This window comes from Brienomyrus brachyistius, chromosome 19 (genome assembly GCF_023856365.1).
Source record: "Brienomyrus brachyistius isolate T26 chromosome 19, BBRACH_0.4, whole genome shotgun sequence".
Taxonomy (NCBI): Eukaryota; Metazoa; Chordata; class Actinopteri; order Osteoglossiformes; family Mormyridae; genus Brienomyrus; species Brienomyrus brachyistius.
This window is the reverse complement of record NC_064551.1, coordinates 7,085,885-7,111,198: the sequence shown is the minus strand read 5'-3', so window position 1 is coordinate 7,111,198 and position 25,314 is coordinate 7,085,885. Positions and strand designations below refer to the sequence as shown.

The 25,314-nt window shown below is 45.6% G+C and overlaps 1 protein-coding gene across 1 annotated transcript; it reads right to left on the bottom strand.

Moving 5' to 3' along the window:
- Positions 1–103: 103 nt before the first annotated feature.
- coq8aa (coenzyme Q8A, genome duplicate a) lies at positions 104–24,051 on the bottom strand. The gene is made up of 15 exons (XM_048985336.1): positions 23,850–24,051; positions 18,918–19,079; positions 18,164–18,481; positions 16,387–16,453; positions 10,979–11,053; positions 8,093–8,218; positions 5,995–6,080; positions 5,514–5,654; positions 4,972–5,053; positions 3,758–3,855; positions 3,136–3,273; positions 2,616–2,723; positions 2,464–2,529; positions 2,275–2,361; positions 104–1,774 (listed from the first exon to the last, which is right to left on the bottom strand). The coding sequence occupies exons 2-15, from the start codon at positions 19,059–19,061 to the stop codon at positions 1,481–1,483; spliced, it is 1,830 nt and encodes a 609-aa protein (XP_048841293.1). The 5' UTR covers positions 19,062–19,079; positions 23,850–24,051; the 3' UTR covers positions 104–1,480.
- Positions 24,052–25,314: the final 1,263 nt, after the last annotated feature.

Genomic DNA, 25,314 nt, shown 5'->3' with positions numbered 1-25,314 from the left:
TGGCTATGAATAAAACACCTGAATTCAAAGACTGAGAGGTGCATCCCAATTCTTTTATCCAAATATAGTACATCTACAGAGTTGACAAATTGTTTGGGCTTGGTGGCTGTCAAACATATGGCTTTATTATTATAATTCCGCAGTAGAATGCCATGGATATGAAATTGTAAAAACCATTATTTTCCCAAAGAATGACTACATTATGAATACCAGGCTTGAGTCCATGTCTTGAGTTCCTGACGTAGAGTTACACAAGTCGGTTTATATCGGTATCCCCACTGAACGAATGACAAAACACATCATCATTAAAACTGCTGTAGGAAAGCAGGTCCTCAGCTTACAACAAAACCAAAAAAAATGACAGTCCATTGGTTTTGGTGCATGTGCGTATATTGACTGCAGAACTAACACACAATTTACCAGAAGTACTTCTTTTCATGTGAACAGACATCACAAGGACATCAAACATTTTAGTTAGATTCTCTTACGAAAACACAGGACCTGAACTTTATTAATTCGTTGTTGTCTCACGATCGACCTGGAAACGCACGAGGATGAAGTTGGGCACACTTTGCCTAGAGGGTAATTGAACCCATAAGAAGTTTGAAATTCACTTTTAAAGAGGACAGGTTCACTACAATAATCTACTTCACGTTTCCCCAGGTACAGAAGATGATTTCCCATCCCTTGTTACTTTCAGATAATAATCATAAGACCTCTGCATACAAAGAAAAACACACACACACACACACACACACACACACACACACACACACACAGACGGGTCCACAGGTCTTGGTACCTCAGGGTACCTCGTGCCCTTGTGTGCCACACGGAGAGGTGCCCTGCCAGCTCTAGGCCGATGTGCTTGCAGGGCACGTCCATGGAGGGGCAGCAAGGGGCTGGGTGGTGCTGGATGGGGCTATGAAACATTATCCCTCATTATCTATCCGCAGTATAAGCATGTGACCTCAGCACAAAAAAAAAAAACCGAGTCTATACATCTTAGTACTTGTGGAGATGTTTTTTTGTAGGTCCGAGGGCAACCTGCCTTGAACTGCCCAGACCTGTGACTTTTACACTAGAAAATCCTGAGCAGTCACTTATTGGTGTTAAACCAACACTCAGACTTACTGTAATTCAGACTGAAACACTCTGACATCTTCGTAGGTTCGTATTTCTGTTACTGGAGCACAATCAGTCACAAAGCCTTTACTCGAAGCCCAGCACAACATCACTACTCTTCTCTCTTTGGCCTTAAAAAAATCTGTTTCTCTTTTATTAAACCACTGGCTTCTTATCCAGACAACAGTTTGTTTTACCCAACACTGGACATAGTTCAATTAAAAAAAAAAAAAGATCACAATTGAAAATAAGGATAACTGGTGCTGGTCAGGCATTTACATTCGGTTCACCGCTGAGCACATCAGCTCTCCCAGTACTCCAACCATTTAACGCTATGGGCGCCATCTCCCTCCAGTCACTGGCTTGGCTCCGCCCGCCGCTGGCTCCAGTACTTGCTGTAGGCCTCCTCGAACATGCCCCTACATCGCAGGCTAGCGTTTAGCCGCGAGCAGATGAGGAAGGAGCCGCCCATCTTGCGGTGGAGGGAGTAGGTCTCCTCAGGGGGCGGGGTTAGCCGCTGCCTCAGCATGACCGGGATCAGGCTGTGAATGCGCTCAGTGGTGCTCTGGGCGCCGAAGCTGAAGGGCACGTGGGACGCAAAGGCCTCGCCCAGGATCATCACAGCGTCCACGTGGGCATTCTCCATGGCCTGGGGTGGGGCAGGGCAGGGCCAGGCAGACAGGAGTGTTGGCTGGCATCAGCAAGATATATGTACATGCGCGGGTGGGCGTGTGTTTGCAAGGCTGGAATGCGATTACACTTTGGTTCTGGATTTTTGGGGTCTCTGTTGGCCCCACGACAGGGTGGCCAGACTAGATCTAGTGATTTTACTGGGGTAGCGATGGGGTATTGTTTTGTCGAGGGGGTGGGGGTCCCACATGACCATCGGCCCACTGGGAAATTGCCTCATATACCAGATGGCCATCTAGCCGTGTGCATGTGTGAGCGCACATTTATGTATCAGACGCCTGGTGACTGTGTTAGCAACCGAGAGTAAAAACGTGAACACACAGGAAGGCAAGACACACAGAGATATAACTAAGCTTTGTGTGGGTTCTTTTTGTACGTCATGAAGAATGTTGCCACACCGCCTCAGTCTATGAGGCGCAACGGTGACGAGGCTGCTTGGGCAGTATGCCAGAGTCTTACCTTTGACTCATAGCCAGTGAGGAACTTCATTTCTATGGACCTCTTCAGCACGCCGTCTCGGTCACCCTCTGCTGCGGCCTTGATAATCTGATTTGTAAAAAAAAGAGGGGGGCGGGGGAGGAATTTATGACACACTGGAGCCTCCTTCAACGTGAATCTAAGCAACCGGGACTCTTCTGCTAAACCCACCTCAATGTACAAATCCGTAAAGCTGACATCGAACCCTCGCGTAGCGCCGAAATCCAAGAGGGCGACCTAATGGGCAGAGAAGTCATCCGTCAGTGAGCCTCAGAAAACACTCTCTTTTAGAGACGGAGCTCGCTGCCAGGACCGGGATTCACCTTGTGCGTTTGTGGGTCGTAGAAGAAATTTGACCAGTTGGGATCGGTCTGCATGAATCTGAACTCAAAAAGTTCCCTCAAGCAAAGAATCAGGATATTTTCACAGATCTGCAATAAAATACAGCTCATCAGCAGCAATAACGATCAATGACCTGCACCTAGTGCACAGCCTTCTGCCGCTTTTAGTTTTACCACTAGGTGGCAGTATTAATCCCAGAACTAAGATGCCTTTTCGTTGACTCAATTCATGGATAAAGATTCATTCGTAGCTAAACAACATGCTTTAAAAAGAATGTGGAGAATATTCCTAGACCATTAATCATAATGCTTAAATCAACACGATTCCTATAGTACTGCATTTCACGTATAAAGCTTAAGTCTATTTTTTAAATAATTCACAGGAATTCCCAATTGTACTTGTATCCTATTTTTCTATATACAGTACGTGTTCCTTAGTGTGGGTCAGCTAATCTGCTTGGGTTTCCTGCTGTCAGAAGCCTCACTCCTGACAGGGACCTACCTCATTCTTGAGGTCCTGTGAGAGGCTGTCTGCCTTGTCCAGTGGGAAACCCGGTACCAGCTCGGTGGTGAGCACGTGGCGGCTGCTGAGCTCGTCGATGACCTCTGGCACGTAGAAGAATGGGTGGTCTTTGAGCAGCTCCCTGTGGGCCACACAGAACACCTTCTCAGATGGGGAAGCAGGTCCTCTACAGCACAATGCGTCAGCTCGGATTTGACAGTAGCGATGACTGTCGCTATTCGGACTACTTTTGACATACTCAACTTCTAAAGAAGAAATAGTGGTCAATTGTTGACTTGACATAATGACAACATCTGTGACAATATATATATATGATATTTAACATCAGATCACATCGACAATGGGATTTGAATTGTCGACCTTCTGATCACAGGAACAGAGTCCTAACCCACGGAGCCACACCCCTTAAATAGCTAGACTGTTGAATTAAAACTATTTTGTTTACATTTGTTTTTAACCATTTTCCCGTTGCCAAAAGCCTAGTTTGGCAAAAGAATTAACTGTGTACTCAGTATTGCGCAGGTTTACTCTAAGATGCTTTCTAGTAGCGGTCTGAATCCCAAGCGGCCTGATGGCTGACCGATCCCACCCCTTCCCTCACTCGCCTGAACTTCCTGGCACACTGGGCCTCCCTTATGTAGTCGCATTCCAGGGCCAGCTCTCGACGCATAACTTCAATTAAGTGCTCCGGGAACAGACCTGTCCAGGAGGGGGGGAGAGGGCACCAGGCATTAATGAAGTAAACGGTCAGCCCACATCTGATAACAGATAGAAGAGCACAACTGTACGGCGAATACAGACTGACCCGGGGTCAAGAACATCCGGCTTATGGACAAACTATTTATATAAAAAATTTGGGTTAAATGCAATGGTTTGTACTAACGAACACACACGCAACTTTGTGATGCTCATGAAAATGTTGCACGGCTTCAACAATTTGCTGGCTCGAGGTAGAGTACCGTACGTAGTTACTTTTATTATTACTGTATAATTATTATCTACTGTATTATATTTCCGGCTTGCCTACAAAGTCAACTTAAAGACAGATTTAGGGAACGGATCTTGTTTGTAACCTGGCGACGGCCTTCCCACTGACGCTGGGTGGCCAGGGTGAGCAGCGTAAATCAGCTGAGATGTAACTGAAATTCCACCTTTATATGTACGAGTTATATGGAAGGCAGCTCTGACTGGACAGTAAGACGGCATGAGGGAGGAGACTTGCAGCTTGACGGCATAACCCCAACCCCCCCCCCCCCTCCCCCAACGACTCCACCCACCATCCTCCGATTTAAAAAAATCTGCTACATTATATACAAGCACTTCTTATGATTGAAGACCACAGTTTTAGACCCAGTCATTCAAAGATCAGTCAGATGGTTTTGTCTTACCGCCTCACAATCTATGCAGGGTTTGAATTACAACGCCTTTCCGTTCGGGGGGAGCCCTGTTTACCCATATGCACCACGACCGCCCAAGCCACATGCACTGCATATAAGCTCAGCGGTGCAGTCAATAACACTGGAACTAACTGCGAAACACATCCTACTATTCCCACTGCAGGCAGTAATACCGTCAGTAACATTTCATAGAGGCACAATAGTTTAACGGAATGTAATGAGCGAATAAAGATGCAACGAAGGAGCTTGTGTCCTTTTCAGGGGGGGGCCAAGCTCCCAATCAGCTCCCCCATAATTCGAAACATCACTGTATAGTCGTCAATGTACCAATTATTTTAAGCTGTAATCTTTGAATTTAACTGGATAAGCTTTGCTAATCGAACCCCACCCCCCCCCCCCCCGTTCCCCGTGAACCTACCCTCAGGCAGAGCATTGCTCATGCTAAGGACAGTCATGAGGTTGCTGACGTCACTGTTAATGCTCTGTGCTACACCGGGATACTGGAAAAGACGACAAGCAAAAAGCATGTCAGGTTATGAAATAATGCAGTCATGTCATCTTTTATTCTCTAATGGCATTTGCAACTGAAAGAGCCAGGGGATTAAAACTAAAGGAAAAAAAAAACTTCACAAAAAATGGCTTTACAAATGTAAAAAAACAAAAGGGTATATGTACTCAAACTACTTGTGCAATTAATACATACCAATTCTCTGATTTGTTACAATTTAAATGTGTATGGGCTCTTCCAAATTTAAGTAGAAAACATTTAAGGATCCCTTGAGTACTGAAATTCATGTTATCATCTTGCGTAGAACTTCGACTTGGATTTCTCATTTCCATCATTACCTATATGTCCCAAACTAGACCTAAGTCCCTCAAGCATGAGAAGTACATGGCAAAGCATCAGGTGGGGGGCAGGCAGGGGGGGGGCATGCAGATTGGGAAAACTCATCTGCTCACCTGGATCTTCATGGCCACCTCCCTGCCATCCTTCAGCCGCGCCAGGTGGACCTGCCCTATGGAGGCAGCTGCAAAGGGCCTCTCCTCAAAGAAGTCCAGCTTGTCCCTCCAGTTGGGGCCCAGGTCATTGCTGAGCGCTTTCTGGGCCATGGGAAGAACAGTGGGGCTCAGAGCTAATGCCTCCCAGCTCATCCCTTGAGGAGCACCGACTGGCCTACGACCCTTCCTCACCCCTAGCTTTGCGGTGAAGGTCTCATTAAAACGTCAAAATATCGTCATCCAGAGCCACTGAATTACCGCCTCTGGGGAAAATACTGGCTGCTCTAAACCAGAGCACCAGCCAAACCACTGAGAATCAAATAAACAATGTGTCACATGGGGGAAAATAGCATGACTGAGAAATTCAAACTGAATAGCGACAGTGTTTTACCCTCCCATCGATATAGCTAGCTGGGGTAGCGAAGCGGCAAAGGCTTCTCACCGTCATCTGTTTGATGGGCATGAAGTCCGCACTCTGCCGAACACGCTCAAAGATCTTGGCCAGCTGCGGGTTGATGAAGGCATCATCTGCAACGCAGCAAGGAGAGGTGAGTGTCGGAGAGGAGGGGCCTTCTGTTCTGCAGGGGAGAAGGTCTACAGCGTAGTGTCACTCCACTCCCATAAAGAAGCGCACAGTGAGATCTGCAATGAATTACTGTGTGTTGAAAAAGACTGATGTTAAGACCAGACATCAAGAATAGCCACTGGGAGGCCCTGAAAGAAACCGCGTCGAAAATGGAAAGCGCAGTACTTGCATTTCACTTTACTTCTCACTGGGTCCTCAAAATTCTGAGTACATTTTTGGGGCTGACACATAAGCCTTGGAAGCCGGTGGAATGTCAAAGCACACCAGTGCATTTTATCCCACTGCATTGTGGGAGGCTTCAATGAGGATACAGCAATGTGTCAGTAGGAAATGGGCTTTCAGCCCACATGTGCAAACTAAGATTAAGAAGAATGCAAGACACAATGGTCAAAATCTATTTCACGGCACACCACTGATTGGCCTTTTGGGACAACATGGATTTGTCGGTGGTCCAATAAATTGTTGACATTCAGTTACGACACCTGTTATCATTGAACAAATGTTTCAAATGGTAATTCCTGAGTTAATCAGCTCTACAATCTGCTGGTCTTTAATTGAAAATATGTGTTTTTAGTTATCTTAGATACACGAACCCAACACGAACGATACTTTTTGAACCTTGTGTCTTGCATTCTTCTTAATCTTAGTTTGCACATCTCCTGAAAGCCAATTTCCTACTGGCAAATTGCTGCATCCTCACTGAAGCCTCTGGTGAACTATCAAGAATGCTGACAAGATTTAAGGCTACTGTTTGAGGAACTACTTTATGCCTTGGGGAGGGGGCGGGGGGAGATATTCACTCAGCTTCGCTGGTGTCTTCCGGGGACCAGGACTGAGAAGTTTCTTTGAGGGCCTACCCTGAAGACCTTGTATCAATGACCAAAGGTGACTTCCCTTCTACACACAAACCACTCGTAGATAACAGCAATTGCCCAGATAAGAGCGGTTCAGGTGTAGAATTTAAGAAACAGGAGGACTCTGTAGGGTTCAAAGAGTAATTCTCACACTTTAAATAGTAAAACGTTCCTGACACTGATTAACCATTAAAAAAACAACCCTGGAGCCCAACACCAGTATAACAGTGATATGCTAGGAAGGAATCAATCCGCACACACGATTAGTCAATGCGAAGATCAAATATTATAATGGCTTTCGAAAGTATTGCCTCAAGAGTAACAGCGGTGACAGAGTGGTTAAGGGAACTGCATTAAAGACCCGAAAGCTGGAGGTTCAAACCCAGGACAAAGGGTCTGTGAAGAGGTCAACTATAAGTACTTTGGCATAGTCAGGATTGTAGTCTAATGCAGTGCCGCATAGCTAAAAATCAGTGCACCAAAAGCAGTGCACCAAAAGCTGGATGCTTTAAAAGAGAAGGCTGTTCTGGGCAGCTCGCAGTGCACATTTAACCCCCAACCCCCCCCCAGATCAGCCAACAGAGATATGTTTAACTTGCTCCAGTTTTTTGGGGGGCAAGAGGCAAGACTGACTGAAGACTGCCTGTCTACCAGCAGCTTCCCAACAGGAATAATAAATGAGTGGGGCCAGGGATAGGGTGGGGGCTGGTTACATGGGGGGGTTGGGGGCGGAGGGAGGATGTGTTATCAAATGAGCCATGGAGCTGTCAACGCAGATGAAAGGCAGGGTCTCTGCCAGAAGCCAAAGCATCAAAAGAAATGGAAGACAGGCAGACAAACACAGGCAAACTCTCCGCTCTGCACTGGGAGCTCACCCAGCATGCACTCAATTACTTAATTACATTCCACAGTTTACATAAACATTTATTTATCTGCACGATGCTTTTTCCCTGTCAGGTAGATAATGCATCACAAGCGTACAGCTGTCAAGGAGGCGAACGGGGTACATGCACTGAAAAGGCTGAGCTCCCAGTGACTGACCAGAAGCTGGGATTCTGTGTAGGGTTAAGCAGCCCTACCTCTGCAGGCGGGACGCTCACCTTGAATGCTGAGCATCTGGCCGAGCTTGAGCGCGGCACCGCGCACCTTGCACAGCGTCCGGACGATGCGCTCCGCGTTGGCCTCCGACAGGAAGGGGCTGGAGTCCAGGACGGCCTTTTTCTCGCCTGATTTGACAGGATGAGAAGTCGATCTCGTAATGAGCGAAGGACACGTTAGCATCTCTTAACTGGGAGCACTGGGGTTGGATCTTTCTAACCCAAAAGCGTATGAACTGCTTCAAACTGACACTTTCGTCCATTATTCCAAAGAAGATCTGTGCCGTTACAGACCTAAACACGTACATCTATGCGGTCAGCATACCCAGGAATAAGGGATTATGCCCATCTTGTTGGAACCCTGCTCATGTGTGCCGACCCCAGTGAACAGCAGGGGGCGCTCCTATGACTAACACCAAGAAGAAAATGGCACATTGCTCTGGCATGACGAAGGACTTGAACGGAGAAGCATTTAAGGAATCTGGGAGAGATGATGTCTGAATGTCACTCCTACAGCTGTAGTTCTGCCCAGAGGGGGCGGGGTGGGTGGTGGATTGGAACAGCGGGTTATAGTTTATTTCTAGGAGTGCTGATTGATAACGGGACTGAATCGTCTCGTTAACCGCTGCAAATAACCTTACAGACTAACAGCCACAGGGCACTGGGGAAATGGAGGAGACAGTATCACGTCTGCATTTAACCGAAGGGGGGCGTTCTCACAGCTAATTTTATACTGGTCATTATTCAGGGAGGCTACCGTTTCACATTAAAATCCATTGTAACCTTTCACACTTTTTCACCTACAGCAACAGGAACAAACTAAAACTAGAATATTACAGAATATGCCAGAAATAGTCACTGTAACCTTTGTAACAAAACTTTTACCCCTCAGCCCAATATGCAAAAGATTTAGTGGAGGGAGTTCAAAATCACAACCATGCTGAGGGCTGGTTCCAACTAATCTGACACCCTGACCGAGCGTCAATGCTGGTGCCCCCATCCAAGGCGAGGTGAAATTGGCTGCCAAGTCAGTGCCCCTACGTCGCCTGTAGGACTGACCAACCCCGACTTCGCTGAAATTAATAACACATGGATGCTGGTTTTTAGGTGAACATCTCCGGAGACTCGGAATTACAGGATGACGCACAGGACGCCTTCCTTCAGCTTCTAGATCAGGAGAGACCAGCCCTCCGCAGCTGTAGTGCCGTCTTGACAGCTGCAGGCTACTGGAAAAGCTTCTGCCATCCTTTCAGAGAGCCAATCCCCAGGCCACACACCAAACATTCACAAACGGCGTCTGAACTGTGCCTTAAAATTCTTCAAGTTTCACATATCCAATCTTGCGCTCCTTTGAGGTGAGGGGGAAGCATGGGTTCCGAGCAGCGGATTATGACCGTCTCTTTGACTATTCAGCTGAAGATGGGATTTGAACCAGCAACCTTCTGGTCACAGGCACAGTGGTCTGACCTGCTGAGCCACACGTTGCCTCCCCCAATCATGTTGACACAGACTTCATGGCACGCAGAGAAGGTCTGAAGCAAATTTTTTTGACTCTCTGGCCAAGGCGGCTGGTAGACAGAAAAATCCACCTCCAAGCCTATTACTCACCACCCAAAATAATAAACAGCATCTGTGTGTCACATACACGTTTGCTTCTGTTTTAAAGCTTGGCTTACCACACCGACTTAAATTAACCTGACGGTGACAGGCAGCAGACTAGCGGTAAGAGACCCGCTTTCCGCGAAAACCCACCCCTACTCTGCTTGGCTATTGTTCATTGTTTGGTTACGGGTATTGTCTGATGGTTTGTTAGATAGGCTGACAAAAAATACCAGCCTCAGAGAGGCAATCGGAGGCAGAGCAGGGACTGGTCTTCACAGAATACACGTCTGTGAGTGTCAGACTCCGACGCAGAAAACAGAAGAAAAGCACCTCGAAATACAATGCGGTAGAGACTCAGGATAGTGTCTTAATACACAACATTTGGTACACATTAACCCGCCAGTGTGGCAGATCGGCAAGTGAATCCCAGAAGACTAACGGAAAATATACCCGCATTTGGTGTCTGGCAGGTGTAAATGCTGGACCATGTACCTAGATATTCATGCATCCATCAGTCTTGCTCATTGATTATCAAATCAGAGTGAACCTATCCCAAGAAGGTCACAAGGCTGGAGGACACTCAGGAATGGAATGCCGGTCCTTCAGACTTGCACAGGAGAAAGTCACACACCAGAGGTGGGTAGTTCAGGTCCAGAAAGTTAAAATACACAACAAGATTTTGTTACAACCAGTTCAGTATAAAGAGTCACAGTCACAGAGTACTCAACTGGATTATTACTTTCTGGACCTGAACTATCCACCTCTAGTCATACGCTATGAGCAATTCAGGGACAATTCACGGGAACTGCATGTTTTTCTGGGCTGTGGTGGGAAACTGGCTACACATGAGGAGAACAGCAAACTCCACACTGACTGTGACAAGGGTCTGAATCAAAACACTGGCAGTGCTGTCCAGTGGGCCACCATGTCAGAAAAACACCTAGAAACGATCCACATAAAGCTTAGGAGAGTCGCAGCTTCAGTGACACAGAAGATACAGGCATGTCTCCAAGGTAAGGACCTTGGCCATGGTATTCCTTAGTCACTCTGCCCTTTCCTACGCTGCATTGATCCATCACTATGGAAGATGCCGGAAATTCAGATAACAAGTGGTGCAAACTGAAGACCCCCCCCCCCCACCCAAGAAATAAGAAATATCTGCGTCATACTACAAAATAAATCAGAGCTTCCATCATCCGAGATGCTATATAGGTCTTGACCGTGACAAATAGGAGATGCGTTTGTCAGACGGAACAGAGGGACGTCAGGAGGGAGGGTCCATCTCACCGTTTCTCTCATCATGTCTCCAGCTCTTTTTGGCCACTTCTGCCAGCGCGCCGATGCCCAATCCCACCGCCAGACCTGTGGACCACAGACAGCAGCATGAAGAACCACCACGAGGTCCAGCTTCTGACCTTCCCGACATCTCCCTTCATCAGAAAACCTATTAAAAAATTTGCCAACACGTATTCAGTCGTGAATTGAAGATCTGCACACCACTTTCTGGTAAATGAGAAATTTAATTACACAAAACACGCACTGGCTGATGCAGCTTTCCGCTCTGAACAAACAGCTGAAGGAGGAGAATGAGCTCATCGAGCATGAACTATGTAAGCTGCGAAGTGGCCGCGGCACATTAACATGCTTCGCAGGTCAAATTCACTTGGGGTGAAGACAGCGAGCCGCAGTCACCACAAACAGACCGTCGCTTTCAGATGTGCAATTATTAGAAATAAAATACCTAGATGCTGGCTAGAAACGGTCTTAATTACAGAAATAAATTGAACATTAAGTTTAGTTAAGTTTCGACTAACGCCAACATGCAGTGCTAGTTCATCAAAAGAAGCCCACAGTGGACAACAAACACAAGGACTCTCAGCATATAAAAACGACATTTTTAATTTCAGTTTGGTGCATCTTATATGCATCTTCAGAATCAATCATATTAAACACACAATAATAACTGAAGACATTCTGTAACAATGCGGTTGTGCAACGGGCTGCTTACGTAACAGCCAGCCTTGCTGAAATACAGAGATCACCACTTACACAAGGTACCTCTTTCCTTCCTGAGAAAACGCTGCCTGTTACCCTCATCTCTCTGCCTTGTAAGTAGGCGGCATGTTAACAAAGGGCTCAGGTGACTGAGCTTAAACTGGGCTCACGCCTGGGAAATGCTGAGAAACCTTCTGCTTCCCGTTTCCTTCTGGAAAAAGGCATTGTGCTGGGGTGCGGGGGGGGGGGGGGGGGCATGTTGTCGCAAAAAAGGCAGGACAAAATGGTGCCAATTAGAGAGAGCCATTCGACGAAGGCGGCACGTACAACCTTCCATGGCGGCTGAGGGCTGAGCGGAGGCCATGCTGAACATCACCGGAGCGCGAGGTTATAGTCGGTGGAATCGAGTCCAGCTCCAGACTAAGTTCGGGCTTAGAGAGGGCAAACATTCCTGCCCCTCACGAGGATCAGCAGCTGGGAGGTCAGGCCAGATGCCCATTCACCAGTGACATGAGCAAGGAAGCTTCCAGTAACTTACAGTCTTATCCATGGCCCATGCGCTTTATCAAGCGCCGACCACTTATCTTGCAGGGTTACTGTTTCGTTTTTTTTTTTGCCTGGCATGTATTGTTTTGTACTCTCTTGTATTGTTATGCACCAGTTGTATTGTATTGCACAATCTTGTATTGCTTTACTCCATCTTGTTTAGTCTTTTGTAAGAGTGTAAGGGCGATTAAGTATTCCAATGTACCTCTTGCACTAGGCCAAGAATGAATCTTGAATCTGGAAACCCAGACGGCAGAATTATCATACCCTATTTTGGGGTGGTGTGTGGCTCAGAGGGTTAGGATTAAGATGCTATACCCATGATCAGAAGGTCGCCGGTTCAAATCCCACCATTAGCCCCTTTAATTTGGCCCTTAATCCCAGTTGCTCCAGGAGCTGGCTGACCCTGGACCTCGAAAATGTCAGCTGCTTCGGATCAAAGAGTCTGGTAAGTAAAATATATAGATGTTTGTCTTCCTAGAGGGACAACAGTGCAGGTCACCTGGCAACCTGGCAGACAACAGGTGGAAATGGTCACACTTATTTACATTTAAAATGTATTTAGCCGACACTTTTACACAAAGCAACATACACTTTTTTTCCCCAGAGAAAGCAGAATCGCACAGGCCTTGGAGCAATTGAGGGTTAAGGGCCTTGCTCAAGGGTGAACACTCTGCTGACCCTGGGATTTGAACCAGCAACCTACTGATCACATCCAGAGCATCTTAAGCTGCCGAGCCACATGCCGTCCCTAAGAGGCTACAGTCATCATTCCAGGGACCCTGTTCCTTTCATCAAAACCTAAGCATAGTCCACATAAAGTGACCTGCAAGCAGGTGGCACTGTGAGGTTGGTGGGTCTGTTTGCGAATGGAGAGCAGCAGGTGGAGGGTGGATTTAGGCGACTGTGACAGACGGATGGGCAGCTAAAGGCCCACACTCTAAAGCCATTTCTAAGGAGACATTTGCTGCTCCTCTAACAATGTCGATTTAATGTGTAACTGGCACCTGATGCAGGACTATCTGGCTATGGAGAGATGCTGGTTTTAGTTAAGAAAGTGAGCAGGACGAGGTTTGGCCCAGAAGCGTACAGCTAGTTAATTTCTAGATAAAAGCTATACACCAATGACCAATGGGCGACCCAAAATACAGATAAGGCCCCCACGATCCACGATGAGGAAAGCAGAGGGAGGGGGCACGAGGTAAGTTGACTTGCACGGACACAGCTGAACTTCAACTGATACTGTGATGGGAACTCAATCTTGGTGTACAGAAAAAAAATAATAAAAAAGTTGACAGGGCAGCAGGTATTTTTCCACTGGATTTGCAAAACCCACCAACCTTCTGTGTGTGTGTGTGTGGGGGGGGGGGGGCATTAGGCCATGGGGGGCATGGGAGAGGGCCTCATGATGACTCATGATGGTGATCCTGAGCTCCTTTCAGAAAGTTGGCTGACATGAATCTAGGATGAGATCTGCCCTTGTTCCAGTACATATTCATAATCATAATTAGAAATAGGCATTTGTAGCTTCAAAGAGCTATACGCAAATTGCTCTGGATACATCAATCCTAAACCTGTATTAGCACAAGACTATCCCACTTAAAGGTTTATATCAAACCCAAATTTACGCCGCTTACAAGCTGTCCTGTTCAGCCGGGACACAAGTCTCACACTGGCCACTTTTATGAGGAGACACAAAAAGCTTCAGAAGAAAAATGACTAACGGTAACACAACCAAACAGAGAGATTAGAAAATATGGTTTGTTGTGACCAAGGCAGAGTGTCCAACAGGCCCCAAAACACCCTTGTAATCTAACCATCAGTCTGACACCGTGCTACAGATTAACCACTAGCCCCTATAAGCAAGATCCAATCTCTTTTTCATGCATCAGGCTGCGGGTTGACAGCACTTCGAGGGCCTCTAGGTACATAAGCATACACTGGAACATTCTGGAGAGAGAATACAGGCCGAGCTGCTAAACTGGCAAAGTTATGGGCCTGAACCTAGTGCTATGATTAAAAAACACACTGAAAAAACACTTCAAAACAAGGGGCAACTCAAAGACGCGCGAGCGACTTTCTTTACAAGTCCTCGTTGGTCTGACTAGTTCGGTACGCAGTCCATGACACGACTGTGAAGGTCACCCTTCCGCTCAAACAACATTTGTTAGCAGAAGCCTGGAAGCAAAATTAGCTCTGGCACAGCTCATGGAGGGAAACACAATCCAAATGCAACAGTCAAGCAAACTGAAGTCATGCGAGGGTATCAAGGGCCAGCTGGCCCAGGCGCGTCGGTGATTTAGTGGTTAGCTCCAGGTATTAAGGCAATGGTGGTTCTCTCTGACCATCGCCCAAAACAGGAAGTAGGATTATGGGAAGTAGGAAATAAGTGTGTGGCAACCGACTTCAACACGTACAATTAAAATAGCCCACCGGACTACGGTCGGCATGTACCGAGATAGCATGTACCGAGATAGCCTAGAGCTACTTGCAGATTAGGACCTACAAGGATAGGCGCTAAATGACAAGGTTCAAATGCCACACCATAACAAATGGTTTGCATCCTGGGAGCCTGAGACCTCCGATAGATCAACAGGGCACGCCATAACCACAGCACTCCACTCAGCCTTGACCCATTTGGACAAAAACAACTCCTTTATTGCATCCAGCCTGGATTTCAAGGCGGTAACCCCACCCAAGCTGATCTCCAGGCGGAGCAACATGACTGCAAACCTGTTCGTGGCTCAAACCAAACAAGCAAGTGGGCCTGATCACTGGTGACAAATCAGCCTATAGTTGGGGTAGGCAACCTTATCTGCAAAGGACTAGTGTGTGTGCAGGGGTCTGGGGTAACCTTTAGGTCAGCTCTTCAATATCAGGTGTGAGAACTCTTCAGCCAATCAGTACTCTAATTGGTAATCTAATTAGGAAGCTAAAAAAGCCCACATACACAGCAACCCTTTCTGGATACTATTGCCCACATCTGGCCTACAGGAAGGAGAGTCAGCATCTGGTGGGGAGTTTCTCAAGCTGCCAACAGCAACCTGACCCTCAGAACCGTGAAATCAAGAGAGCTTATCTTGGGTTACCGACGGACTTACGGAGGTACAGCGAGTGTCGAGCGTCAGCTTCCTGGGTGCTCACATGATAGATAAAAGCACATAAGCAGTTCTACTTACTGAGAAGGCTTAAGAAAGCTAAATCACCTATCCCCCTGCATTCTGCTACATTTCTAATGCCATCATCAAGAGCATCTTCACAAACGACAGCGCTGCATGGTCACGGAACAGAACACCCTCCAAGGGCTGGTGAAATCCACCCAGCACATCACCGGCACCCAGAAACCCATCAAAAACATCCGTTATAAACACTACCTGTGACGAGTGACACGCATCATCAAGAATCCCCCTCTTGCCTCAACACATGGACTGTCCTGATCCCGTTTCTGCCCCCTGGGAAGCCCTACAGGAGCCACCGTGGTCACACCAAGCAGGTTCAGGAACAGCTTCATCTCCACAGCTACCAATATGCTCAGCAGAACTTTATGGCGTTAATTCGCCAACTGGCCCCCTCCCCACACAACATGGTACCGACTGAACCCGTGTATTTTACTCTGCATTTTTTGCACAATGTCTCCAGTTTCCACTTGAATCATTACATGTTGTATCATATTTCTTAGCACATTTCTTATCTCTCTCTCTCTGAACTTCCTGTCTGCAACTTGTGCTACAGATTGACTCGTGTATCACTTGCACAAAAGAATAACCTACATTTATAATTTGTATCACATATACATGATGCTAAGTGCATTTCATTCGCTTCTCTACCTGTATGCAACACAATGACACAGTTGAATCTAATACGACGCTGCCCTCAAACCCAGACCCATAGCTACAGCCCCAGTTACCCCGTGATCTGAAACGGAACAAGAGAGGAGCCGAGGAACCTTAAACCGAGACTGTATGTGCTTGAACACGGTTTACAAATAAGAATAGCTAGTCTGACCATAAACATGGGAATTAGCTGGTCACCATGAAGAACCAAATAAGCACTGGAAAAGGGTGCGTGAAACGCAGCAGCAGCCTCAGACGAACTGCAGGGACTGGGAATATGGGGGTTTTTTTTAAAAAAAAAACAAACAGCACAGGCCTTACCTCCAAAATTGGCCAGCCTCCCTAACCGTGTCACTGGTACTTTCCGTTCCCTGGCCCGCTCGCTGAGCTAAACACAAGAAACACAGGAATGAAGATGAGGAAGGCGCACAGTGAGCAGCTGACCAAGTGTAAACCTTGGGTCCACAGGCGGGCCGACCTCACAACGTGTTACGAGATACGAAACAGCAGAGTACATCAAGCTGGGTATAACCAAGAAGACAAATGAAACCCCAGAACAGTGTATCAACACACAGCACACATAACCACATAAAAAATGACCGGCATTTCGATAAATCCTTTGCAAACCAATGACATTAACCATGCCGGTGACTATTACTACACCCTAATATCAGACAGAATTGTATCATTTTCATCCCAATTTTATTTTCATCATTATCTAATTAGCATTCATAAAATTATTATATTTTAATATGAATATCTGTTCAACCTCACAGACTGGTATCCTTTTTATACCGTTCATGGATAAAACCTAGCATGGGGGGGGGGGGGGTGTGTGAACAGGGGCAAATGTAGGATTTCTTAACCCTCTGGGGTCTAGGGGTAGGGAACACACTTTCACTGACTGGGGCAGGGTCACACATTTCATTCAATATCATAAACTTAATTCATGGCAAATAAATTATTTCTTATATATTTCTTAATCTTAGTGTACTTGGTAAATATGTCAGATTTATGTGAAGTTTGTAATTTGACATCAAAGTATAGACATTGCAAAATGCAGGTTGGAACACTTGCAGAAACATTACAAAAGTACATAGTAAGCAATGGTGGAAGTTTGTTTTCCGATATCTGATCACCAAAGTCTTGGCTACATGAAGATGAATAAATGGTGTAGTTGCAGCATTCAGTCTGATAAATAAATAAGAAAAACCAAACTCATGTCACCATTTCTGGGCTCCTTCCATTGAATATGTAACAGCTGTCATGTGTATGCATGAGCCATTCACACCTGGCCACACCCCTCCCCCCTTTTATGGTCCTGATGGGGATGTATCTGGATCATGTTTCACTCTTGCATTGTTCATAAAATCAGCATGAAAATGCGATTTTTTTTTTTTATATGTGGAAATGCGGCTATTTTCAATGCGAATAGCGATCTTCAGCTTAGGGTGGCACTACATGCCCCCGATGGCAGGCAAAACAAAGAAAGGTGACAGTTTACTTTTTTGCCAATTTAACATAATTTTAGAAAAACTTAAATACTTCCGACAAAGGACGATTTGAAAAGAAGACAGATTACAAATTCAGTCAGCGTTCATGTTTCTACAATAAGACTTCAGCGAGTTAGGAACTGAAATACACGAGAAAGATATGTGGCATCACCGACGATGCCGTTGTCTCCAGAGGGTCAAGGTAGCCAGCGTAAGAGGAGCCATAATTGATACGGAGAGGCCAACCTTATCATTAGCCAATTATATGTTATGAATCTGTGAGTGACAGGGGAGGGGCATTCCACAGGCCAATAAGCTTTCAGCTCAGGCCAGAACCCCTGTGGCACCGCCCCTAATACACCCCTGGGGATGAAAGCTTTTGGCAGCTGGGATAAGTTATTTAATAGGACAAGACAAAGTGAAGAATTTGTCAAATCTACCAGGTGTCCCGAGACAAATTCAAACGCTCTTTTACACAATCCCTTTGAACACAGTCTGGTAAACAGTGACAGGTCAACCAGGTCCTGCTTTCACAGATGCTTATTACGTTTGTTTGGTAATGACAAACGGTTGGGTGAGCATGACGAGGCAGGAGGAACATGTACCATCTGCTTATGAGGCACGTTCCTTTTGGCCTCCCTGGCCTTCTCGATGTCCTCTGCCGTGAGCCCGCCAACAGAGGTGTGATCCTGGTGGTAAGAGCGAATTGGTCCTGAGAACTGTTTGCTGGGGTCCTTGTAGCCCTCGAAAAGCTTGCTGCCGGCATGGCCGGCTGCCTGGGCTCCACCGCCACCAGCCCACTTGTGCCCACTGTTCCCTTCCCCGGCGTCTCCGGGAGACGCTTCCTGATCTCCGGTAAAATCGTAGCGGGAGTCCACATCCGGCTCGATGTCGGACACATTCTGCTGCTGTCCAGTGAATTCCTGAAGTAAAACAGAAGAGTACGTGAACGTAATGTGCTGAAGTGTTGACCTGGCCTGTGGCGACCTGCAAGCGATCTGAGGAAGGCGGCTATTTTCCGCTTGAGGTCGGTCACTAAGAATGGCACGCTGGTCTGACTTAAAAGCTGCCAGCATGACAAAATCAGTAACCGCAAGCCCACTGTCCAAAACCACAATAATATTACTGTACGTCAGATTATCATCGGACAATGGAATTAAAACTGACAATGACGGCTTGTCACACAAGGCAGCCGAACTCCAGTCCCACAGAGTACAGCATCAGATAGTCATCAGTCTGATAAGACACACCGTACTGTCAACAAAGAACGAATTCGGAATGGCATCAGAGCTGAAGGTGTGACCTTGGACCTGCTAGAGGCCTGTCCTGAACACAGAACCCCTGCTCACCCAAACCCACCTGCATCGTCCGCATGACTACATCCTGCGCAGCCTGGGTGGAGGTCTGCACCCCAGAGCTGCGCAGCATGCTGGCCTGAGTCTCCACCATGGCCCGGCTCAGCCTGGCCAGGCCCTTCACCAGCATGATCATGTCGTTCGCCATGATGGTCACCTGTTGCACCTGCGTTGGTTGAAGACACAGCAGGTCACAACCAGACTGTGTTAGTACCGTCAGTAATGGTCCCAGGCACATTAAACGCGTTTAGCCAGCCAGTACCCAAAAGGAAACCCGACTTTCCACTTGTACTTTACTAAGTTTGGATGACCCCAAAGGCTTGAGCTAAGATTTGCTGGGAGGGAAGAACTTCAAGGGTAATAGAGGACTGGCTGCCTCCCGGTCCAGGCTCTGGGCCAGCCCTTCAGCTCAGATGTGAAGATTAACAACCGTTCACACTTATGCACAGGGAGGAAGATAGCTGTAACTACACCTTGCACCCCCACCATAAAGCTTTCCTTCAGAAAGGGAAGACATTCAGCGCTTTCATACCGAAGGAATTTTTTTCCCTGGAACCAGGGACTCTTTTGCCGCGTGTATACCACAGGAACTCGCCTTGATTGTAGTTCCTCTGAGGCAGTTCCAAAACCCGTTTCTTGGTACCTACTCCAGACTAGGTTCTTTTTATTCGAACACAAACTACTTGGAAGACAGAGCCATAGCTTGATGATGGGTTGATTACAAGCATACAAGCACTGGCGCTAACTTGAAAGTTACATGAAAAGTGCAGAAAATGAGATGCAGGGGAGCACAAACCCACAGATGGAATTATTTTTGTACCCCAATTACATTTAATGTAAAATTAGATCACTAACCAATATACTTTTGTCTAATATCACTAGTGCCGGTGGTGAAACTTACCAGTGCTTATTAGTGTTATAATGTCACATAATTTTTTATTCGGTGGAAAGAGAAAAATTGATTTCCCGGTCAGATTTAATAAGAATTATGAACATGTCACAGGTTATACAAGGAAAATAAATGAAAGGCCGTGTGAAAGGCAATCGACCACCCACCCCCCCCCCAATCCCTAACAAACAACTGAACAAAAATAAACAAAACAACTTATTGTTTTTGTGTGGTGGTGTAGTTTCATATGAAATTGTGTGTGAAGTTTGACCTACGAGCTTTTTGCATCTGCCATGTATATTTAGCATAAAGATCCCAGTTCCTCTTGAGCAGTGAGAGAGCAGACTCCTCACAAACACAGCAGGCTCTTCAGAAGTTCTCACCTGGTCATGCAGGGACCAGAGCAGATAAGAGCAACATATTTAGTGACAATGTGGGTCTCAGCTCCTAAGCCAGCAGTCTGGGCATCAACCAAGACAAAAACAACCAAAGATTGCGAAACACACAAAAGACAGAAATTAATTTATATATGCAAACATATGCACTGGAAAAACAAACATCTCTCAAAGACTTATTTGTGCGCATACTCATTCCCTGCAGGACTTACCCACTGAGAGGGACAAGCAGACTTGATATTAGTCAGTGAAAATGACAATGAGATCCTCCTGGCAGTAATTACAGAAAAAGGGCAAGGCTGAACCATAAAGTAACCAAATGCCACCACTCTGATGCATTCGAGGTCTAAACGGACCACCAAAGATTATACAGTACATACTCTACAGTAAAACAAGCTATTTTCATTAAAAGCCAAACATCTGAGAGTGAGTGTCAAAAGCCCCTGCAAAGTAAACATTGTCCTTCCCTTTGTATATCAACAGGTACTGTTAAGTTTCAAGGACGACCCACTTTGTGGCAGTAAGCTTAAAACCAGGTCAGCACACAGGAGAACTGGCGCGGGTCCCATACAAGGCCAGTTTAAGGCCTCATATCTGCCCACCATGAAGTCTCCGCCCCCCAGGAAAGGAAAACAATACAGCTAGCTGCTGAGGCGCGACAGCCACGTGTCCTCGAGGGAAACGAGAGCACCCGTCCACTCGCAGTATGCAGTCATGTATCAGAGATGCACAGGAGCCGACCAGAGACACATCCGCGTCCTGTGCATGTGGCCTGACCACAGCTACAACAGCACAGTCATTTTAAGTATTACACGCAACTTCAGAGATTATATTTTGCACCATATTAATGACTACTCCAAAGGTGCATCCCTAGGCGTAATGACGAAACTATCAGTTGTTTTGGTTTCAATAAGTTTGCTAGTTCTGAAGTATTTTTTTTAAATTGCACTCAAGAAACACAAATATTACTATCAAGAAAATACTTTATGCAGACACATATGAAGCAAGAAATGACTGCTGGGATGAAAACTGAGGCACGGTTTGGCACTGAAGGACAAAACGTTCTGCTTTCTAAACCAGAAGATGTCCAGATCAGGGTTCCCCAATTCCGGTCCTGAAGGGCCAGAATCCAACACAATCTTAGGATTTCCCTGCTCAAACACAGCTGCTAAACCTGGTAATCAGCTGATTAAGAGCAGGGAAATCTGCAAACTGTGTTGGATACTGGCCCTCCAGGACCGGAACTGGGAAACTCTGAGCTAGATGAGTGCACCGTGCCAACTTTCTCTCCCCATCACTGGCAAAGGCTGAGATAAAACGGTACATGCAGCATTCCTACCTCTTTCAAACTGAATGGGGCTCAGCTGGAAATTCATGCACTCGTGTATAAGGTAGCAAGCCTGAACACATCTCCACACCTCCAGCGCACTAGGCCTCCGTTTCAGGCTGCCTAGACCTGAAGCACAACCCCGCAAGGCCCAAAGTAAACAAAACAGCCCCCAGAGACAGGAACTCAGCTACCTGCTGGATAGAGACATCAGCAGAACCATGATGATATGCAGCGGTGATGCAAACGCTCCGCCATATTTAAAAGCGACAGGCGCATTGTGGTCGGGGGAGGGGGTGTAAACAGAGAGACGCACGAAACCTCCACGTAAACACGTCAGTTTGGCACAGGAGAGAACAGGCCGCTGGCAATGCAAGAGGCTGCCACGCCTTCCAGAAAACTCCCTGAATGCCGAGGAGGGATTCATCATTTACAGGGGAAAGGCTGCAGTTGAAGCCCATCCTCCAATCGCATGCTTGGCCAAAATTCATGAGGGAAGGAACTGGGCCGTTTTTTTTTTTTTTTTATAGGAAAAAAAAATCATGTTTAAAGTTCCCAGTTTCTAAAATTAAAAAAAGCTTCATATGAGGAAGTTCTGTCAAGGGACACAGTACCCAACACCTCACCCATTTTCACGTTGGTTATTAAACGTTAGCCAGGTCGTACTTAGTCTACTGAAATTATCAGCAAGGACTGAGTTTTTAAACCAGGATGATTTTAATTTTGTTTGTAATCATGTCTTATAAACCACACAGGCAGTAAGGATATTAAAAAGAGCCACTATATACTCTTAAAAACAGAAAGTCAATACCAAACATCAGCTTTAAAGAAAAAGGAGGTAACAAATGCAGGTCAGCAAGTCAAGAAGGAAGATACACTAATGACCTGCTACAAAATGATCGTGAATGAAAGCCTGAACTTACTTTGCAGGCGATTTTTCCCCACATAAAGGTGTGTTTCACTCACTATCTCCGCTTTTATCAAAACGTGCACAGCATGCAGCTCCCCATTTAGATTTATAAAGCTGGATGCTTACTGAACTAATCCGTGTCAAGTAAAGGAACAAGAGCTACCACACATGACAGAGCCCTGGAGCGTGCCATGTTTTGCACATGCTTGTATGCCATGTAATAGCAATAGAGCTTCCCCATTTTAATCTCATTCAAGCCACAAAAAAGCAAAAAAAAAAGTACCATAAAAGCTTGTAAGTACTATCAAGGTTCTTATTTTTTTTTATCATAACTTTATTTTTTACCTGCTACACAAATTTAGACCACTCGTGTTGACCTAGTTTAAGCTTAAAAGATATCGTGCTTGGAAAGTTAAGGAGGTCTGGCTAAGCAAAGAATTTAAAGATTTTCAATAAATAAAGAAGAACATAATAAAGCATTGAAGGAGGGAGAGAGAAGCCCCCCCGAAGGCCTCGTGTGGCCCCACCGCGAGCACCCGAAGAGAGCAGACTTCCTGAGAGAAACTGCAAACTCAGTTTTTCAAGCCATAATTTTAGTTTTACAATTAAAACATGGGCCACCTCTGCCTAGATCTAAATGTACTAATCAATCAATCAATCAATTAACTGATTAATAATACACTTTCTTCAGAACAATTAAGCCTGTCAATTTGCACACTTTTTTGTGTTTTTGTGCAGTATGGAAATCTTCCATTAGCGCCCATAAGCAACTTGCCCTTCAGCCTGAACAACAAACACAAACAAGTGGGAATAATCTCACACGGTGAAGTCATTTCTCGGCCCAACAATGCAACATATCTAAATAAGTCATCTGATACACTTTGCTTTTCTCTGAGCGCCTTCAGCCTCTGCAACAGCGACACGCGGTCAAAGACTTACCAAACCAACTATCAAAACTTCGTAGCTGCGGTAGGGAAGTAAAAACAAAACAATACGGCTTAAACCTTCAAGCTGTGTGTACAAAAAAGTGAGTCGTTGTGAAAGAAAGACCGACTGAGGAGTGCTAGGCTGCTTTTCAGGATCACTCGCTGCAGATGGCACAGTCTTACCGTCACGTTTCACATGGCCCCGTCTATTACTCATTCCATAATATCACAACATGGCTTAGTCACGTAACTGCTGCAAGATAAATGCATGCATTTAATCTGAAATGCCAAAAGGGAAGCCATCTTAAAACACTATTTCACAGATGGGAAGAGCCTGTCAGTTAAAACCAAGCGTGAGCCCTCACAATGTCGTCAAGTGCCAAACTTTCGGCGCACGCCGAGAAACGCTTCTATACATTAATGCAGCACGAATTATTCGTACTGCTATTGCAGATATGGCTTTTTACACGACTCGAAATGCTCACTTACCACCAAAATTAGCAAATCCACCACCTCGATCGCTCCCCAGTCTCCTTACTATGGCGTATTACATACCATGAGGTCAAAGCTGTTTACCAACTTCAGAAACTGATTGCAGGACGGGCCAGCCCCGCCTCAGCACATGTGCCATTGGGTTTACGTTGTGATGAAGTTTCTCTGCATTAGACAGCTTGTGACCAATTCCTGGCTTCTCATTGGTCACTCCCCCATCAATAACTTGAACGTTGTCCTACTATCACACGCATTTCATAGTCTACCAACCCATAACGCCAGCATTCCGCCCCTCAAAACTTAACCAATGATATAATCATATATTCGTGCGGATAGACCAATCAGCTCCAAGAATATTACAGCTGTCTTTTTTTTCCGGAGAAGGTTCCAGCTTGACCACCCGAGCGGTACAGTTGGATTTTCCTGCCCTTTTCCTGGCTGCGCGCCGTCTGATTTTTTTCCCCTTCTTTCTCAGAGTTAAGTAGCCTCGAATGAGCCGCTTACTGGAGGCAAAAAGTAAAATACAGTATTACGTTACTCCAAAAGAATTTTGGTCTCGCCGGTCATTTCTGACTTGTCTAAAAGGATCTGTGTTGGCCGAGGAATATTTACAGTGAATTTGAAATATGTGTCTCTAATTTAAAAACTGCCACTATTCACGATGCATGCAATTTCTTATTTCAATAAATCATTACTGTTTAAATGCAATCTTTTTAATGTAACAAATAAATGCTGCCTATACATGTAGCCCTAACTTTAAAAACTAAAAAAAGTACAACTATAATTGCTACTTTGCATTTGTGCCCTTCATACCAGTAAATAGCATTAAGAAGATAATACACTGCGGTGTGATTTAGTTTATGTCTAAAAGCGCGTTTAATGTTTAGAAAATACATAAGTTGTTGAAATGAAAATGCACTTAAAAAGAATTATGGGATTTGCTGGCCACACTACAGAAACAAGAAATACAATGTCATATTAATTTTGCAGAGATCCTGCAAATTGTATAGCCTATTAAAGTATAGCTGACAGCAACAATTAATTTCAATAATATTCGTTTCTCCATGAAAAACTAGACCCAAATCAAATCAAGTAAGTATCCTACTTTAAGCACGACGACACTGATAATGTAAAATTGGGCAGTAACATGTAAAACATCCACAAACCTCTTAATGTGTAATATCAATATACATCTAATACCGTTTATTGTATTGTGAGTGCTGATTATGTAATGAGAATCTGTAACATTGCACAAAGACATATGTTTTCATGAAATGTAAATATACAGTTGTTATTAGATTAAATAAATAATTCTTTATTAAATCTGCTTGTGTCTGCATTAAACTGACATAGTGTGTGTAAGCTATAGGTGCGTTTTGGTCCAGGTCATTGAAAAAGCTTCATACCTTCTGGGATTTGCTGCCACTTACTGGTCATTATTCGCAGTGCAGAGGGTAGATAT

Bases quoted from the DNA above. Each gene is read 5' to 3' on its own strand.
- coq8aa (XM_048985336.1), bottom strand. From the start codon at position 19,061: ATGGCGAACGACATGATCATGCTGGTGAAGGGCCTGGCCAGGCTGAGC. The intron at 5,054-5,513 runs GTGAGCAGATGA...CGTCTTTTCCAG, and splicing joins AGGTGGCCATGAAGATCCAG to TATCCCGGTGTAGCACAGAG. The intron at 3,274-3,757 runs GTGAGGGAAGGG...GCCCACAGGGAG, and splicing joins GTGCCAGGAAGTTCAGGCGA to CTGCTCAAAGACCACCCATT.